Here is a 20,469-nt window from a genome sequence, read left to right as displayed (position 1 = left end):
GCTATAAGCTGGCATTGTGCCACTAGCTTCAATGGAACTACACCACTTCATACCAGCTGGGGATCTGGCGCACAGTGTATTAAAATATTGTTAGTCTCCATCCTTCAGGATTTTTTAAATTCTATTTATGACCTATGAACAAATAACCCACTGGCAAACTGTGAGATAACTAAAAATGTATAGAAAATGATCTTTTGTCCCTTGCCAAACCATTGCCAGCTTCTAGCAATAAAATACAAGGTAGTATGAACAGGTTTTTATTTAAATATTGTAAGTTATTATTAAATATTTATGTAGTGTCATAGCTTTGCATGGTTCTTTTGTCAGTTAGTGACTTTTACATTATCAGCTAGTTTACTATCCAAGGTGTGTTGAGGCCAACAAACCTAAGCTGCTGTTTTAGTCTGTATTTATTTACCATGGGCAGCCTGTATTTTGTTTACTAAGATAAAGATTCAAATCCACTATTACTAGTCTTTGCTGAAAATGTGATAACAAGTTTACAATTCTCAAAGCAGTTGTATCAAATCGTGCATTTGCACTTAGTTTTAAAGGCTGAATGTTTTCTAGGTGAAATTCAAATGATTAAGTACTCTGTGACTGTGAGCTATTTTCCTTTGTATATATGATTATGCAATGAAGGCAAAATTGTTATGTGGCAAATTTTATTTAGCACAGGGTCATATGGTGCGTTCAAGTTCAAAGGGACTGAGTATGGTCAAATTTGGACCAAAATTATATTTTGCAAAATTAAGCCTATTAAACGCAGACACATGTCAGCCCTAACACCATACATATTTTCATGAATATAATACATCAGTCCAGTAAACACAGGATTTTTACATCAAATAATCTCCTGCATCCTGTGCTCTCAAATGCTGTAGCATCACATTGCATTTGAGAGCCTGAAAGTGAAACTGACTTCCGAAAACCAAAACTCAGCTAAACTGAATAGTCTACTTTCATTTCCAAAGCTTAATAAATACAAAAAGTAAATAAAATACGAAAACAGTGGAAAGTAATTTTTTTAAAAGATATATGGAGCCAGATCCAGAGCTTGTGTAAATCAGCATAGCTCTATTGAAGACAATGAAACTTTGCCAATTTATACCACCTGAGGATCCAACCCGTGATATTTAATGTGATAAATGTCCCTTTCCATGTTTATTTCAGATCAAGGTTCTTGCTTTGTAGCACATTTTGGATCAATAGATCACCAGAGTCCCAAATGAACTTATGCAGCACATGCAATTCTTTAATGAGGCAATTTTATCTCCATGATCCTAGGCTTGTAAGATACTAGAGACACAGAATTGACTACTGGAATCTACTAAGACATAACCAGAGATTACCGTACTGAATTCCACCTCAACAAAAACAGAATGTGGGGTAATTTGGTTTAGAATCATAGAATTGTAGGACTGGAAGGGAAGTTGATAGGTCTTCTAGTCCAGTCCTCTGCACTCAAGGCAGGACCAAGCATTATCTGGACCATCCCTGACAGGTGTCTGTCCAACCTACTCTCACAAATCTCAAATGACGGCAATTCCACAACCTTCCTAGGCAATTTATTCCAGTTTATCCTGACAGTTAGGAAGTTTCTCCTAATGTCCAACCTCAACTGCCCTTGCTGCAATTTAAATCCATTGCCTCTTATCCTATCCCCAGAGGTTAACAAGCACAATTTTTTCTCCCTCCTTCTTGTAAGTATTTATTATGTACTTAAACTTATGTCCCCCCTCATTCTTTTTTCTCCAAACTGAAAACATTGAGTTTATTTAATCTTCCTTCATAGGTCATGTTTTCTAGGCCTTTAATCATTTTTGTTGCTCTTCTCTGGACTTTCTCCAATTTGCCCACATCTTTCCTGAAATGTGGTGCCCAGAACTTGACACAATATCCCAGCTGAGGCCTAATCAGCATGAAGTAGAGCCAAAGAATTACTTCTTGTGTCTTGCTTACAATGCTCCTGCTAATCCATCCCAGAACGATGTTTGCTTTTTTTTTTTTTTTTATCAACAGTGTTACACTTTTGACTCTCATTTAACTCTATGACCCCCATATCCCTTCCTAGGCAGTCATTTCCCATTTAGTATGTGTGCAACTGATTGTTCCTTCCTAAGTGGAGTACTTTGCATTTGTCCTTTACTTGTGTTTTTGTTTAGTTCTGTTTTTGCTTGTAATTGTCTGCAATTATCTGGATGAAGTTAGGACTTCCTGGGATTTTACTTGCTAAGACTTCACATTCCAAAAGCTTCCAAGGCTGTTTACCCATCTGACCATTACCCAGTTGCTGGCCAATTATACAATCACCCAGCATTTTAAAAAAAGGTAAAAAAGTATGAACAGTGATCCAAAAAATGATGCATGGAACCCAATGGACAGAAAAGTGATTCTTCTCCTCTATTTTGTTCTGCAAGGATTATCTTGTTGAAATCACCATCAAAAATCAAGTTTAGGTATTCATAAGTTAATAGGTTCATCTTAATCTTGCATACAGTGGCAAGGTGTTCTGAATCTTTTCAGAAGTAAGATTTTTATCACTTACCTTGGAAACAAAACATTCTGCAATAGCCACAGGGTCATTTTCACAGTTTTTCAAATCTTGCAAAAGTTCACTAATAAAACAAATAAATAAAAAGGAAGAAAAATTTAACATTTACAATGTTTTTATACACATACATACACACACACACACATATATATATGTGCTTCTTCTTTGTCTCCTCTCACATAACAGCCATCGCTTTTTAAGCATTAATTATAACCACATCAACATTCATACCTACACATTTGTTTTCTTCTGCAAAAACACAACTGTAATTTGAGTTTCTTCTGTGCTACCACTTGCTCATACTACATATCTGTAAAGCACTGTGAAATCACAAATGAAAGGTGCTGTAGTAATGCCAAGTTATTATTTTAAAGACTGATTCCTTTTTTGCGATTGAGTTTTGGAAATAACGCCAACTGTCCTGAACAGCCCCCAGAAAATTCTTGTTGTCCAGTAGCAGAAGCTCTCTTGAGCTATTAGAATATGTAAACGTTCATGAGTTGTTACATATTGTTAGCTGATCTGAGGAAGAGCTCTGTGCAGCTCAAAAGCTTTTCCCTTCCACCAACAGAAGTTGATCCAGTAAAAGATATTATCTCACCCACCTAACACTCATGTTATCAGTTCGACTGATATTGGCGTTCTCTAATGCTATATTATTTCTCTCAGAGGTGCCAGTGTCACTACCTATAAGATTCTATACTGCTTCAGTAGGTTCTAGGAAATGAACATCTAGATCATCAGTATTGGTAAGAAGGGCCTGCTTGTGGGGGAGTAACATAAAATAGAGAAGTACGACCCAGGGGTTCTAATCTGAATAACTGAATCCCCTGTAATAATCCCCTTGCCTCCCTTGTTGCCAATCAGCAACTCACGTTTCCATGTGGCAATAGAGAGATGCCATCTTGCAAACTGCACCTGAAAGGGAACTAGAGGGTTCACAAACTATAAAAAGGGATACTTCCCAAGTCCTACCTATCACAGTTACAGCAGGGCACTTGACTTGCTGAAGTGGCCTGTGGGAGTCCAATGGCATGAGAAGGTAGCAGCTTAACAGTCCTCAGTAATTAACAAAATAACAGTCCTCAGTATTTGTGCCACTCTTATGCTCACAGGCCACAGACTTCATGAGTGTACAGAATGAGTACTTTAAAGCAGCTAATATTATTCTAGCTAAATTACTGAAAGGAATCAAAATGGTGTGCACTATTAGTTATAGTCCAGTTTGGTTGACAAACAAGGAAATACAGCCAGCGTTGCTATGGGCTGGCTGGGCAATCATAACAATAACAAGTACTAAAATCCAGTGATCGAGAGGGAGGGAGGAACAGAATTCACAGATAAGTTTTCAATACAATATTTTCCCTTTAGCTGGTCTGTTTTTTCACCATAACTCCTTGAGGAGTCTTTGATTAATTGGACTGACTGTTGGTTTCAAGGCAAAATACCGTGAGCGGCCTAGCTTGGGGAAGATTTTCAAAGACACAAAGCGTAGTTAGGTTTCATAGTAGCAGCCGTGTTAGTCTGTATTCGCAAAAAGAAAAGGAGTACTTGTGGCACCTTAGAGACTAACAAATTTATTAGAGCATAAGCTTTCGTGAGCTACAGCTCACTTCATCGGATGCAGTGAGCTGTAGCTCACGAAAGCTTATGCTCTAATAAATTTGTTAGTCTCTAAGGTGCCACAAGTACTCCTTTTCTTAAACTGTAGTTAGACACCCAACTCCTATTGGAAAGTCAATGGGATTAAACTTCCATTAGTGTCTTTGAAAATACCTTGCATGCTGCATATCTTTTGATTGTACATGAAGTTAGGCATGCTTTCGTTATGTTCATCATCTGTAATCAACATACTACTAGAAAGAAAGAAAGAAAGAGAGAAAGAGAGAGAGAGAGAAAGAAAGAAAGAAAGAAAGCTGAGGACAAGACTTTTTCCCCCTTCCTGATGTGAGATGGAGTGGAACAGGAAGGGGAATGATGAGTGTATGTGGGGGAGCATTTTTAGTCTCCAGCCCAGGACAGTTAAATGGCCATAGAGTACTGCGCATATCTAAAAGAGGGGGTAATCCAGTTGCAGTGGCATTACTGAAAAATTCTTCATCTTCTCAAGAGACAAAGTGCAACAAAAAAGAAAAAACAGCAAGTGCAGGCAAGTAATTAGTACTTTAAAACTGATTTTTCATTTTTCAAGTGTTTTTACAGGTTTATAATGAAAACTTCAGGCTACCGGTAAAAAAGAAAAATCAAGGGAGAAATACTACACCAGCATAACTACATGTAGCCCAATAAAGTTCCTGCAGCCAAAATTACTTAGCGGACACATACTTCTATTATGTTTCTTCTGTTTTAATATAAAGTTACTTTTCCCCCTAAATGTAGCACCTAGACTTATTTCTAAAAAATGCTTCTCTTGAAAACAACCCAAATGATGTCAGCATAAAGATAACAGAGCAGGAATCATCTAACATGATATATTTAGAGACACTGCTCCTGCCCCAGTATCTGTATAATTGAATAGGAGGGTAATGGCAGGTCCAGGCCAGCAGAGTGGTAGATACACAATAATGCAGAATCCAGGGTCAGCAGTTTTCCCTTATTCCAGCACAGATTCAGCACATGCTGGCCCTCTTCCACCATGCTTAGGAAAGGTTAGCTGCAGTACTCAACAACACTTCAATGCAAAACTTCATTTCAAGTTTTAAGTACAGTACCTGATTGGAGTGGGGAGTTTGTCTTAGGTTATCTTTTACACTGAAAAGCATTTGTAAGGACTCCTCTGGGAAGGAGGGCCAGAGAAGCAAGACAGCAGAAGCTGGTTAGGAGAGGATTTTTCTTTCCTATGTAAGGAGTGAAACAACATAAGCCACATTGGAAAAAGAGAGTGAGGGTCTTCCTCCAAGATATGAAGCAAGACAGAAGGAACATATTCAGATGCTCTCTCCTAAGAAATGGCAAGGCGAGCTTTCAAAGTAGAGGGGGCCATGACGCAAGCACTGGAACTAGCATCACAATAGCAACCTTGACAATTGGTGCAGTCTAAAACTCAACAATGGTTCAGCTACAAGAAGCAACTTGAACTAGATCACAGTCTACCATGTCTAAGTAAAGACCACAAAATCCCAGTATTACAAACCCTTATGAAATCACCATAGATAAATCCTACCATGTGTGTACAATAACCACATTTTAAAATTAAGTGACTGATCTTTACTTCTCTGAATACCCATAGGCATCAAAATCCACATTCCAGATGAATGGCCAAAGACAAGTTTGGAAAAACAAACTCACTTTGAAGTTATAAAACCACACGCATGCACTTGAAACTGCTAACTCATAACTGCCAAATGCAATTTTTTTCAAATGTAAAAATAAATAAAGTAAGCAAGCAGACTCTAGAACGCATTTAAGACCTGGCTGCTACATGCCAAGTTTCAGACACGAGTATATTTTTATAGAGGAGAATTAAATCCCTGAATCTATATTGGGATCTATAATGAAAATGGTCAATCTTCAAAGCTACAATTTCCACATAGAACTTTAAATTGGGGGCCTTGGAAGACATTAAAAGAAACTTCTTTCAAAGTTCTAGTAAAACTAAGTGTAAAGCACATGATGGTTCTCTAAAATTGTAGCACAACTATTTCTCTTCAAAAGTGATTTGAAAAGTTTTTTTTGTTTTTTTTTTTTGTTTTTTTTTTTTTTACTTCTTAAGATCTTGTTTGCAATTTTGCTATTCCCCTGCTACAGTCGACATGCTACTAAACAGCACATAGACTAAACGGTATTTACAGTTTTGCCAGAAAAACTGCATCTACAATAGGGGTTATTGCCAGCACAGTTTGTTGGTAATAAATCACACCTCATCATACCCCTGACCTACGTAGCTATGTCAGCAGAAGTTTGTAGTGTAAACCTTGCCCCACACAGAGTAGGGGTGATGACTGAATTCTCAACCTGGTGAAAAGAAAAGGAGAACTTGTGGCACCTTAGAGACTAACAAATTTATTAGAGCATAAGCTTTCGTGAGCTACAACTCACTTCATCGGCTGCATTTGGTGGAAAAAACAGAGGAGAGATTTATATACACACACACAGAGAACATGAAACAATGGGTTTATCATACACACTGAAAGGAGAGTGATCACTTAAGATAAGCCATCACCAACAGCAGGGGGGGGAAAGGAGGAAAACCTTCCATGGTGACAAGCAGGTAGGCTAATTCCAGCAGTTAACAAGAATATCAGAGGAACAGTGGGGGGTGGGGTGGGGGGAGAAATACCATGGGGAAATAGTTTTACTTTGTGTAATGACTCATCCATTCCCAGTCTCTATTCAAGCCTAAGTTAATTGTATCCAGTTTGCAAATTAATTCCAATTCAGCAGTCTCTCGTTGGAGTCTGTTTTTGAAGCTTTTTTGTTGAAGTATAGCCACTCTTAGGTCTGTGATCGAGTGACCAGAGAGATTGAAGTGTTCTCCAACTGGTTTTTGAATGTTATAATTCTTGACGTCTGATTTGTGTCCATTCATTCTTTTACGTAGAGACTGTCCAGTTTGGCCAATGTACATGGCAGAGGGGCATTGCTGGCACATGATGGCATATATCACATTGGTAGATGCGCAGGTGAACGAGCCTCTGATAGTGTGGCTGATGTGATTAGGCCCTATGATGGTATCCCCTGAATAGATATGTGGACAGAGTTGGCAACGGGCTTTGTTGCAAGGATAGGTTCCTGGGTTAGTGGTTCTGTTGTGTGGTGTGTGGTTGCTGGTGAGTATTTGCTTCAGATTGGGGGGCTGTCTGTAAGCAAGGACTGGTCTATCTCCCAAGATCTGAGAGAGCGATGGCTCGTCCTTCAGGATAGGTTGTAGATCCTTGATGATGCGTTGGAGAGGTTTTAGTTGGGGGCTGAAGGTGATGGCTAGTGGCGTTCTGTTGTTTTCTTTGTTGGGCCTGTCCTATAGTAGGTGACTTCTGGGTACTCTTCTGGCTCTGTCAATCTGTTTCTTCACTTCAGCAGGTGGGTATTGTAGTTGTAGGAATGCATGATAGAGATCTTGTAGGTGTTTGTCTCTGTCTGAGGGGTTGGAGCAAATGCGGTTATATCGTAGCGCTTGGCTGTAGACAATGGATCGAGTGGTATGATCTGGATGAAAGCTAGAGGCATGTAGGTAGGAATAGCGGTCAGTAGGTTTCCGATATAGGGTGGTGTTTATGTGACCATCGCTTATTAGCACCGTAGTGTCCAGGAAGTGGATCTCTTGATGGTGTTTTTAGGAAGATCACCAATGGACTGTAGTTTCCTCAGGAAATCGGTGGTGTCTCGAAGATAGCTGGGAGTGCTGGTAACGAAGGGCCTGAGGAGGGAGTCTACATAGCCAGACAATCCTGCTGTCTCAGGCATTGGCACCCTGACAGCAGGATTGTCTGGCTATGTAGACTCCCTCCTCAGGCCCTTCGTTACCAGCACTCCCAGCTATCTTCGAGACACCACCGATTTCCTGAGGAAACTACAGTCCATTGGTGATCTTCCTAAAAACACCATCCTAGCCACTATGGATGTAGAAGCCCTCTACACCAACATTCCACACAAAGATGACTACAAGCCGTCAGGAACAGTATCCCCGATACTGTCACGGCTAACCTGGTTGCAGAACTTTGTGACTTTGTCCTGACCCATAACTATTTCACATTTGGTGACAATGTATACCTTCAAATCAGCGGCACTGCGATGGGTACCCGCATGGCCCCACAGTATGCCAACATTTTTATGGCTGACTTAGAACAACGCTTCCTCAGCTCTCGTCCCCTAATGCCCCTACTCTACTTGCGCTACATTGATGACATCTTCATCATCTGGACCCATGGAAAAGAACCTCTTGAGGAATTCCACCATGATTTCAACAATTTCCATCCCACCATCAACCTCAGCCTGGACCAGTCCACACAAGAGATCCACTTCCTGGACACTACGGTGCTAATAAGCGATGGTCACATAAACACCACCCTATATCGGAAACCTACTGACCGCTATTCCTACCTACATGCCTCTAGCTTTCATCCAGATCATACCACTCGATCCATTGTCTACAGCCAAGCGCTACGATATAACCGCATTTGCTCCAACCCCTCAGACAGAGACAAACACCTACAAGATCTCTATCATGCATTCCTACAACTACAATACCCACCTGCTGAAGTGAAGAAACAGATTGACAGAGCCAGAAGAGTACCCAGAAGTCACCTACTATAGGACAGGCCCAACAAAGAAAACAACAGAACGCCACTAGCCATCACCTTCAGCCCCCAACTAAAACCTCTCCAACGCATCATCAAGGATCTACAACCTATCCTGAAGGACGAGCCATCGCTCTCTCAGATCTTGGGAGATAGACCAGTCCTTGCTTACAGACAGCCCCCCAATCTGAAGCAAATACTCACCAGCAACCACACACCACACAACAGAACCACTAACCCAGGAACCTATCCTTGCAACAAAGCCCGTTGCCAACTCTGTCCACATATCTATTCAGGGGATACCATCATAGGGCCTAATCACATCAGCCACACTATCAGAGGCTCGTTCACCTGCGCATCTACCAATGTGATATATGCCATCATGTGCCAGCAATGCCCCTCTGCCATGTACATTGGCCAAACTGGACAGTCTCTACGTAAAAGAATGAATGGACACAAATCAGACATCAAGAATTATAACATTCAAAAACCCGATGGAGAACACTTCAATCTCTCTGGTCACTCGATCACAGACCTAAAAGTGGCTATACTTCAACAAAAAAGCTTCAAAAACAGACTCCAACGAGAGACTGCTGAATTGGAATTAATTTGCAAACTGGATACAATTAACTTAGGCTTGAATAGAGACTGGGAATGGATGAGTCATTACACAAAGTAAAACTATTTGCCCATGGTATTTCTCCCCCCCACCCCACCCCCCACTGTTCCTCTGATATTCTTGTTAACTGCTGGAATTAGCCTACCTGCTTGTCACCATGGAAGGTTTTCCTCCTTTCCCCCCCCTGCTGTTGGTGATGGCTTATCTTAAGTGATCACTCTCCTTACAGTGTGTATGTTAAACCCATTGTTTCATGTTCTCTGTGTGTGTGTGTGTATATAAATCTCTCCTCTGTTTTTTCCACCAAATGCATCCGATGAAGTGAGCTGTAGCTCACGAAAGCTTATGCTCTAATAAATTTGTTAGTCTCTAAGGTGCCACAAGTACTCCTTTTCTTTTTGCGAATACAGACTAACACGGCTGCTACTCTGAAATCAACCTGGTGAGGAAGTCAAGCACTAACTGTCTGGAGGTCACGCCAAAAAGGTCAAATATGATGTTGGTAGATTGCAGAACGGAACCTGAACATAGTGTGAGGATTATATTGGTCCCTTAAATGGACAGTATTTGTCTGCTGTTTCTTACTCATATTGGGAAGTTGGGGTTCTTGCTGTTGGAGGATTAGGTGACAGCAATGGTCAAGATTATTTTTCTCTATATCTAGCCCAGAAGTTTTAATCTCAATACCATGAGATTTTATGGCTCCATCATCTTATGTTTAGGCTACTTCCATATGCTTTCCATAAAGTTACACCTTAAATCCATTCAGAAGCTGAAGATAGTGCAAGATGTAGCAGCCCACTTAATGTGCAGGGTACCTCGCTGTGAGCACACTGCACCAGTTTTCCATGATCTGCATTATCTACTTTGAGTTTCTGGGAGGAGTTCTAGGCATTGGTTTTGTCCAATAAAGCCCTAATGGACCTTCCTGAGAATCCACTTCTCTCTCCATCTGATACTGCTCCAGTTATAATCAACAGAAGCATTTTAGTCTGGCAATCCATAGGGATGGGATCTATTGACAAGGATATTCTCTGTGATGAACCCTCAACTTTAGAATTCACTCCCGCATTTTGGTTTGAGAGAGTCTGAATCTGATGACCTGCAGGGCTAGAGGAAAAACAACTATTTTGGGCTTTCTGGAGAAATAAGCAATGGGCAAAGGAGTTGCAGGAGTGTAGGACACCAATATGATCAATTAAGTTGGTTGGTTGGTTTGTTTTGGGCAGTTGACCGTGAGTACGTAGGCAAAATTATACTGCTAGATTCAACAGTGTTTTCAGATGTTCAGTGTTTCAAATGAATAATACCCAGAGCATGAGATAGAGGTTTTTAAAACTTTTTGTTATATAAGCCATAATTAGGTTGGAGTGGGGAACTTTGCAGATAGTTCTAAGCAATAAAGAAAGAACTAATTCTTAAACATTGATATTTTAAAAATATAAAATTTATTTTTATTCATTGTTTTGCAATTTGAAATAAACATTAGTACTTTGCAAAATGTTATCTTTATAGGGCCAAATTTCTTTCCTTTGTGGGAAGAAACTGCATATGGGACAGGAAATTCAGAAGCAAGTTTCAGTTTGCAGTATTTCCTTCTAAATGTTCTGTCAGAACTGGCAAGATTGTGGTTCTATTCCTGCAGATGTTGCAAGACCTACACAACCTGACAACACCTGTAGAGACTAGAGAAGATTTCCTCCCCTCCAAAGGCAGAAAGGAAAATACACCAAAAAATGAAGGGAAATTTTTACTTATACAATCAGCAGCTAAAATTATCAGGATGGGCATAGATGACCTAATCAGAAACATGAAACAAATCTTGTTGAGTATCAAAGAAATATCAATTTCTTATTTTATATTCATTGGCTGTACCAACCCAGGAAAAAGTATTTATTTGGTTCCCCCCCCCCTTAATATTGTATCCTCCCTTGTTTTCACTTTGTCAAATATTAACTTACCTGTTGAAATGGTAGATATCTTGTATGTTTCCAAACAGGGCTGATCGTTCTTCTGTCCCCAGGGAGAGCTTGGATTGGTCAGTGATACAATCAAGGTAGTCCTGTGAAATAAATTAGAAAGAGGCCTTAAACACTCCCATTCTTTTCTAGATCAGTAAATGAAGCTATCTTTAATTGTCCAAGAGATGAGTCCCTTCCTATCAGTTTCACATTATTATTACAGTAATCTCCTCAGTAGCTCTTCTGTGAGCAGTCATTCTATTATGAAAGATGATACTTATCTGTTCACTCAAACCAAGAAAATTACTAAAGACTGAATGCTACACTATATTGCTTACATTAGACAGTACACATTTTTTATAGCTACAGACATACACATTTGACCCATGATAGTTGAATTGTGTCAGTTAATTACTCAATAAAGTCAATGATGTTCTTCCATATTCATTTTCTTTTTAAATCAGTGTTTTTTAGGATTTTTTTTAAGTGAGTTATATTGGTAAGACACTTGGATTTAATAGTGATTCCATGACTAGAGGCTTGGAAAATGCAACCATTTCAAAGCTATAAAGAGGATTTGTTTTTAATCCTAAAAGGAAGAAAATTCACTCACCACCAGTTTGAACAGGATAGAATTCCTATATTTTTATCCATAAGCACACAACTCATCCATGTGGACTGCTAAACTGAATGTTACATTGACATATACTCTAGCAAAGATTTATTTTCATGTCTAGAAATATGGTTTATTTAATGGCATATAAACTAGATTACTTAAAACAGTCAGGACAGTATAATTCTTGCAGGGTAATAGCTACCAAACTCTTCCTCTGGTTCTGGGCTCTACTCCCCAGTGTGTCACCTTTCATTATTGTGCAGCTACAGTATTAGGGCTCCTCAGATATGGGCAACCAAATCCACAGAGCTGTTTAGCAGAGCATAAGTCATAAAGCAAGGAACCCAGCACATCACTACAACATTTATAAAGAAACTCTGCAGGAGGAAGGAAAACAATAAAGGAAAAGTGAAAACAGCTGAAAATGTGAAATGAAAATAAATAAAGGTCCCTTACCCTGGGGTTAGACAATGTGGTGTGGCACCGCACCAAAAGCCACACAACATGCCACAGCACTAAAAGGAAGGAACCCTGTGAGATGTCAGCTAGACCATGAAAATCTTTACAGTATAATGGCATTCCAAAGACAAAAGGGGAAAAGAAAAAAAAAAAAAAAAAAGACAACTACACACATACAGGACCAGATTCAACCTCAGTGTAAATCCCATCAAGACAAATGATTTACATCAGGCATGAATTTAACCCTTGGCATTTAGATGCACTCACAAGGAGGGTTTTGAATTACAGAACCTGAGTCTCCAATCACTGATCCCTGTTTCCCACTAGTGGAACTGCACTGGCTTCAGCACAATCATAGGTGTAAGAAAAATCAGGTTCAGTCATTCCTGCTCATTTGTGTTATACCATTCGGGTCATCTGCATTCCCTCCTTCACTTACCTCACATAAATTCTAACCCCAACATTCTCCCCAATTAAATGCATCATTCATCCGCACCACCTAAAAACAGCAGCTTATTTCTAATTGGTACAGTTAGAAAATTATACTACTCAAAAGACAGCTTCACAAGTGGCAGGCAGCAAGTCAGCAGCATAGCCTTTGTCTTCAAAAAGGCTCTGCAAGGCACAGCCTTATCCCACCACCACCTTTACCAGCTTGTGATCTCATAGTCCAAGTCTGTTCTTGAAGTATGTTTGCATAATAAGTCCTCGGAACAAAGTCCCTGGGGCTTTCTAAACCCTATAACTGACCTTTTGTTTTTACTCAGGAGCTGCCTAAGAGTAGACAATTTAAGAAGTTTGATGGGGCAGCTTAGATACAGCACTCTAGGTCAAAGAGCCAGAAGCAAATGCAAAATAGAGCTGGGAGGGACTCTTCCAGCTATAGTTTTAACTTGTGGTTCTTTTCAACAAACTGTAAAGAATGAATGAATGAATGAATGTAATAAATTAACCTTCCCTGCCCTACCAGTAAAACCAACCATGTAAAAATGAATAATATGGAAATCTCAGGCATAATTCCCATCCTTTAAAAATGTTTAATGTTATTTTAGCACCGCGGATTGCAACAGAATTCTGGTGTTACATGACAAAACATGTTTAAGAAAACACATACACACACTTTTTACTGAATAAAGAAAAGTTTCTTCTGCACATTAGTGCTATCTTACCTGGCGTTCCATTTTCCCAAAAGTGCAATATTCCACAAATACTTTCACTTTTTAAATTTTCTTGTAGCCAGTGTACAGAGAATGACCTCAGTTTTGTGACTTTTTTCACATCTCATCTAGTTATACTCCACATATATCTCACATACCCACACACTCTTATGTGTCTAATTACTAAGTAATGTCTATCACTAATTCTTAGTATGGAATAAAAAACCACGGCTTTGTACACAAAAAAGAAAAAAGAAAAAAAAAAAAAAAAAAAGAAACAGCTCCACATGATTTGGTGCTTTAGCTGCTGTCCACCGTTTGACTAGCCTATGTTTTGATACAGTGAAACTACAGATTCAAAACTACTTTTCTCTTTTGAGAAATTTCCCTTATAGCTACATTTCATCCTCTCTCTTCCCCCAAATTACTTTAGAGAGAAGTGAGGAACTCATTGTTCTATTTTTGCAGATTAATGTGAATACAGTGCACCTGTTAAAGAAGATGACTGAGTTAATGAAGGGTATACTACCTCACTTTCAGGGAACTGCTGAGACTTGGGATTGCTTTCAAAAGCCTAATGTCTTTTGATGGTAGGCACAAGTCTTTTGACTCATAGGCTCAAGTTCTGCAACTATTAAATTGACGTTCAACAAAGCAGAAGAGGAAAGGGGAGAGAGAAATCCTGTCCAAAAACTGACTTTATCAGATCATCCAGATTTTTTTTTAAACTAGGGAGATGACATTTATTTTTCCCAATTAAAAACAAAAACAAAACAAAAAACTTATTTTCTTTTTTTCCATTTGTCTGAAAGAAACTTGAGAGAAGGAAAGAAAGAAAATTCTGAAACTTTTTTTAATTTTTTTAAGCCAGACACGCACGTTATAGGTCAGAACAGGACATCTGGGGAAAGCTTGTGGGCTATATTAACAGCAACATTTAAATTTCAGTACTACCCAGGGGCCAACCAAGTCAGTGCTGTACAAAGATATAGCAGTAGGTAGTCCCTGCCCGAAAGAGCTGTCAGTCTAAATAGGACAAGCTATAACAGGTGGATGAAGCAAATAGGCAGGCTGGGGGATAAAGGTGATAAGGGCAACAAAAATAGGATGTATGCAATTTTGAGCCAATCAGGAGCAGTTGTCACAACTCACCACCTGCCTAGCCCTTTTTCTGGCAGCTTTCTTTATGCCTAATGGAAGAGATGAATTTTCAGCAATCTTCACAAAGCAGCTTTGACAAAGGCCGGGCACAAAGTACAGGATGGCACTTGCATTAGTAGGCAGAGTGCACCTTAAGGAAATATTATCCCCTTAGTTTATATCAGCTTTATAACTTTATAACTTCATATGTGCTATCTTTAAGGCTTCAAACTCATTCAGAAAGTAGACTGGTATTAGGATGCAAACCTTCAGTGGGTCAATGATGAAAGCAGATCAAAGGTTTACAGACATGATTTTCCCCCCAATTTTAATGACCTCTTTAGAATACGATACTTTAACTCCAAGTCAGTTACTGAAATCTACTGCAGCATACTGCATATTAACAACTGTAATAATCTGAAGCCATAATGAAAGGTTTGAAGCTCTCTGATAACAGGCCAGGCTGCTGACATAATGATACGGTGCAGAAACCAACAAAATTTATTAGGACTGAGCACAAGGTTTAATAATTGTATTTGTTTCTTGTCAGCACTCATGGCCCCCACTGCCTGCACTGAGCGATTTGTTTATAACCTTTGCCTTTATTGCTGTTTTATTGCCTCCCAGAAGGTACAGCAAAACATATACTTCACTTTATGAAAAAAAGAAACCTCCTCAAATTGATTTATGGAATGAGGATTGCTTTAATGACATCACACAATTTTCTAGTCCGATTTCTTCAAACCTTCCCACAACTAGAAGAGTCATGCCAGATTCCCTCTAAGGATTACTCTGCCTTCCTTGCTGGGTTTGACATTTTCTCCATTTATCTTTCATCACCCTTCAAATCTATTGAGAAAAAAAAAATCTCCTAAAAGCTCTTATCACACTTCCGTTGGTCTCCTCCATAATCATGTGAGAATGACCTACAGGGCTATGAAAAGGAGATGGAAACTAACTTCAGGTTATCCAGTAAATGATCTGCAATTAGGAAATGGAATAAACTGTCAATTTGTAAGAAGAGAGTTTTGTGCAGATTCACATGTTGAGTAAACCAAGTTTTTGAAGTCCAAGCCTCAGGGAACTAAGCGCAAATTAGTAGCACTTTTACCAAACTAATCACCTATGCATTTTTTGCACGTGGAGGTATTCCACTTAAAAAGTTAGCCTTAGAATAGATTGCTCAGATTGCAGACTAAAATATGGGAATACCTATGGCAAGGAGTAGTGGTTTTCAATCTGTGGTCTGTGGACACTTATGTCTAAAATTTCCAAAGGGGTCCGCACCACCATTTGAAATTATTTAGTGTTCCTCAAATGAAAAAAGATTGAAAAACACTAGTATAGAGGGTAGGAACTACGTTTCCAAAACACACTGCATAGAAAAGACAAGGTCTTATGCCTTTGTCTTGTAAGATATATTCAGCTTTTATTCAGCTCTGCAAGACATTACATGAATGTTAGAGAAGCTCCCAGTTATCCATTTACAGGATGGGACTGAACATCTTTAAAGAAGAGGATACAAAAGACACAGGTCAATGGGTAGAACTGCTTAAAACAAACTAACAAAGTAGACATTCTCCTTTGCGAAAAGGCAAGCACATAAAATATACATGACATGTGTTGATCAATGTCAACATTAAAACGATTCTTACCCATATAACCAGATATCAAATTCACAGTCATCCTCTTCAGACAAAGGCCTGAGATGGGAAAAAGCAGACTGACCCTACATTTTGCCTTCAGTGTCTTAGTATCTTATTCAACAATTGAGGGCCCTTCACTGCAAACACTCTCCTCCAGCCCCCAACATGCTCATATCTAGAGATTTAGCAAGAATGCCTCAGCTGACTTTAAGTGTTGTAGCAGCATGTAGGAAGATAGCCAAGACTTAAACCATATATATCTTGAATTTAGCTGAAAGCAAATGGAAAGCCAGTGCAGCTTTTGGAGAATTGTTATAACATGCTTCCTGTGACTAATACTACCAAGCAAGTGGGCAACTGCCATCTGCACCAGCTGCTTCTTTTATGTGTATATTTTATCTACATATTTATCTGGCACCAATGCTTCAGCTTCTCGATACCATACAAAGATTAAAAACAATATTGACAAATATGTTGGTCACATCAAGAAGGCAGAATAAGACAGCTGAATGCTGGATTCATATGAGAGCAGCTCATTACAATTAATATAAAGTACAGTGAAAATGCAGTTATAAGTAATTCACAGGTTTGCTCCTTGTTAATATATCCTATTTGCTTGACTAGAGGGATCAGTCTAAGGGTTAATTCTATAAATTGTTTAAATCAATCCACTCCTTTCAAAAACCAAAACTATTTAGCTAGGACTTCTCAAACAAAGGAATTCTCTCTTTAATATACTCACTCACACTGGCAGAAGACATGTCACTATTTTAAAACAGCTCTCGCTTATTCTGTAGTTGTTATAGTCATACTGGGTCAGACCAATGGTCCATCTAGCCCAGGGTTCCTGTCTTCCAACAGTGGACAGTGCAGGTTCTGTTCATTCCCTCTGAAACACAGGTAATCATCAAGTAATCCATCCCGTCACCCATTCCCAGCTGACTAATAGAGGCTGGGGTATGTCAGAGCATGGTTTTGCATTCCTGCCCATCCTGACTAATAGTCATTGATGGACCTATTCTCCATGAACTTATCTAGTTCTTTTTGAACCCTATTATAGTCTTGGCCTTCATAACATCCTCTGGCAAAGAGTTCCACAGGTTGACTGGTTGTGTAAAGAAATACTTCCTTTTGTTTGTTTTAAACCCACTGCCTATTAATTTCATTTGGTGACCCCTAGTTCTTGTGTCATGGGAAGGAGTAAATAAAACTTCCTTATTTACTTGCTCCACACTAGTCATGATTTTATAGACCTCTGTCATATCCCCCCTTAGAAGTCTGTTTTCCAAGCTGAAAAGTCCCAGTCTTATTAGTCTCTCCTCATACGGAAGCTGTTTCATATCCCTAATAATTTTTGTTGCCCTTGTCTATACCTTTTCCAATTCCAGTACATCTTTTTAGATATATCCAGATCCGCATGCAGTATTTGAGATGTGGACGTACCATGGATTTATATAGAGGCAATATGATATTTTCTGTCTTATTATCTATCCCTTTCCTAATGATTCCCAACATTGATAGCTTTTTTGACTGCTGCTGCATATTGAGTGGATGTTTTCAGAGAACTATCCACAATGATTCCAAGATCTCTTTCTTGAGTGGTAACAGCTAATTTAGACCCCACCATTTTGAATGTATAGTTGGGATTATGTTTTCCAATGTGCATTACTTTGCATTTATCAACATGGAACGTCATCTGCCATTTTGTTGCCCCATTACTCAGTTTTGTGAGATCCCTTTGTAACTCTTTGCAGTCTTGGGCTTAACTATCTTGAATAGTTTGGCATCATCTGCACATTTTGTCATCTCACTATTCACCGATTTTTCCAGATCATTTATGAATATGTTGAATAGGACTGAGCTGAGGCTGCAGGGGAGTAGGAACAGCAGGGGAGGGCCAGAGGCTAGCGTCCCAGGCCAGGAGCTGAGGGGCCAGGCAGGAGGGTCCCACGGGCCGCATGTGGCCCGCGGACCGTAGTTTGCACACTTCTGTCCTATAGCCTAGAATTTTTTTTAAAAAACCTATCAGATGCATTTAGAAGTAGAACAACTGGCTTACACATTGCATGATTCTTTAGACAACATTGTTTTTAATGCTATATTCCATTATACTTTTCTGCATGCAAATAAAACTATTGCACAGATACTTTGTTTTTATAAAGCACCTTTCATCTAAAAATCTCAAAGTTGTTGACACATCTTATAGATTAATCATCACAATGGGAATTGGTAGGTACTGATTATAACCTTTTTATAGACGGCTAACACAAGGCACAGAGAACTTAAGGTACTTGATAAAGTCGCACAATGAAAAAGTGGCATGGCCAGTCAGAGAACCCCAAAGTCCCAAATCCTAGATCCCAAATCTGTTCAAAGAGCCTTCCTTTTATGACTAATTTATAGCATGACTGAACATTAAAAATCTTTAAAGGCATTCTAAAACACCTTCTGAATCACTTTACATTAGACATTCTAGAAGAAAAATTACATTTATTTTAAAATACAGATAGGAAGTCTGGTGAGTCTATTTTCGAAGGAAAAACAAAAACAAAGATCTTAAAACCAAGTATAATGAAGACAAACACATGCTTTCTTCACTAGCCACATAGCCAAAAATTTAGCAGGGGATTTAATTATTACCATTTCAGGGTGAGTGATAAGTTACAATGCTGAAGCAGGACATGCCAGTGGATGGTTTGTTACTGAAGGAAAAAAGTTTCTTTTGTTTGCAAAGGGTTTTCTTGTGAAACCACAAATATGGCAACTCTTCCCACCTCCCCAAAACAAACCCAAAAAATAAACAAACTGCAAGACAGCTCTCTCTCGACTCAAAGACATACTTTGCTTTATCATCTATTCAGGTGTAAAGGTCAGAGGTATTCTCTGGCTAACAAAGATAACACAGTTACTGACAGAATTTATATACAATAATAATGCAGATTTAAAGATCAATAGTCAATTATTTATATATTCCAGAGAACACAGTCATGATAGCTTCCTCATTATAAAAAACAAAAAATTCTGAGAAGCTATAACCTGATTGGGAACTCACTTTGCTTTGCTTTTTAACTGGTTACATAACCAAAATTACCTTTTGGGTGATTTTGTTGGTTTGGGGTTTTTTGTTGTTGGGGTGGAGGAGGGAAGGAAAGGAAATTACGATAATTTTACTCAGATCTGTCGTCACGTTCAAAAGCTATTGCAAACCTTAAAATTATCACTGAAAATTTACCTTCCCAGCATTCAGAGAACCTTCCCATACCTTCAGAGAAATGTACATAACACCAGGAGTTACCCATCTGCTACCAGGGAGTAAATCAGAGCCAGAGGGCAGGGGTTAGCAGATGTATTATCTATGGCTTTCTAAATGACAAAGAAGTTCTATGCATCTTACTAAATGGTAACACAACCCCATGGTCCAACCTCACTTTAGTTAGAGAGACAACATTTCACCCTCAGAATTTGGAGGATGACAAGCACTCCTAAATGGTGCATTCAACATATAACTACACTTTCCCCCCCTCCCCTCAAAAGAAAAGAATCAAAGCTTTCCAGAACAGAGATAGATTAACTCTCACCCTTTTATCTACTTTGATTTGCATTTAGAACAGCATTTACTAGGCTGTAAACAGACAGCATGGTTGAATGATTTATCCATTGCTGCAAATAAAGTGAGCACAATAGCGGTAAGTCTTTTCAGCAATTCAATAGTTCATTGGAGCAGCGGTAGCAGCTAGCTTGGCCACTTATCTTCCACTGAAAGCTTTACAAAGATTAACAGTGGATTTGTAGAAGGCTTACTTATTACTGTAGCATAATTTACCATTTCATACTGACCAAAAAACAGTGGGTTTTTAAACTCAGCTTTAAATTGTTTCTTCTTATTATTTATTTGTGTTGTGGTGATGAATAGGGTCCAAGTCACGTTTTGGGTAGACAAAGAGATGGTCCCTGCCCCAATAAGTTTACATTCTAAGATGACAAACAACAGGTGGATAAAACAAACTGATAGGGAAAAGCCCAAGGAGATTATTATTTTTTACATCAGAGTTTTCCAGCTACTAGGGACATTCCGAGCAAG

The 20,469-nt window shown here is 39.0% G+C and overlaps 1 protein-coding gene across 5 annotated transcripts in view; it reads right to left on the bottom strand.

Moving 5' to 3' along the window:
- The window catches only part of PLEKHG1 (pleckstrin homology and RhoGEF domain containing G1), a 221,239-nt gene that overhangs the window by 52,848 nt on the left and 147,922 nt on the right, over nucleotides 1–20,469 (bottom strand). For all 5 annotated transcript variants that reach the window (XM_038395901.2, XM_038395898.2, XM_043511195.1 and 2 more), the window contains 2 exons: nucleotides 11,371–11,471; nucleotides 2,549–2,618 (listed from right to left, as the gene is read on the bottom strand). In XM_038395901.2, the coding sequence (XP_038251829.1) occupies nucleotides 2,549–2,618; nucleotides 11,371–11,471 (171 nt within the window). The remainder of the gene's footprint in view (nucleotides 1–2,548; nucleotides 2,619–11,370; nucleotides 11,472–20,469) is intronic.

The sequence above is a fragment of the Dermochelys coriacea genome, chromosome 3 (genome assembly GCF_009764565.3).
Source record: "Dermochelys coriacea isolate rDerCor1 chromosome 3, rDerCor1.pri.v4, whole genome shotgun sequence".
NCBI classification, from domain to species: domain Eukaryota; kingdom Metazoa; phylum Chordata; order Testudines; family Dermochelyidae; genus Dermochelys; species Dermochelys coriacea.
This window is presented reverse-complemented; position numbering and strand designations above follow the sequence as displayed.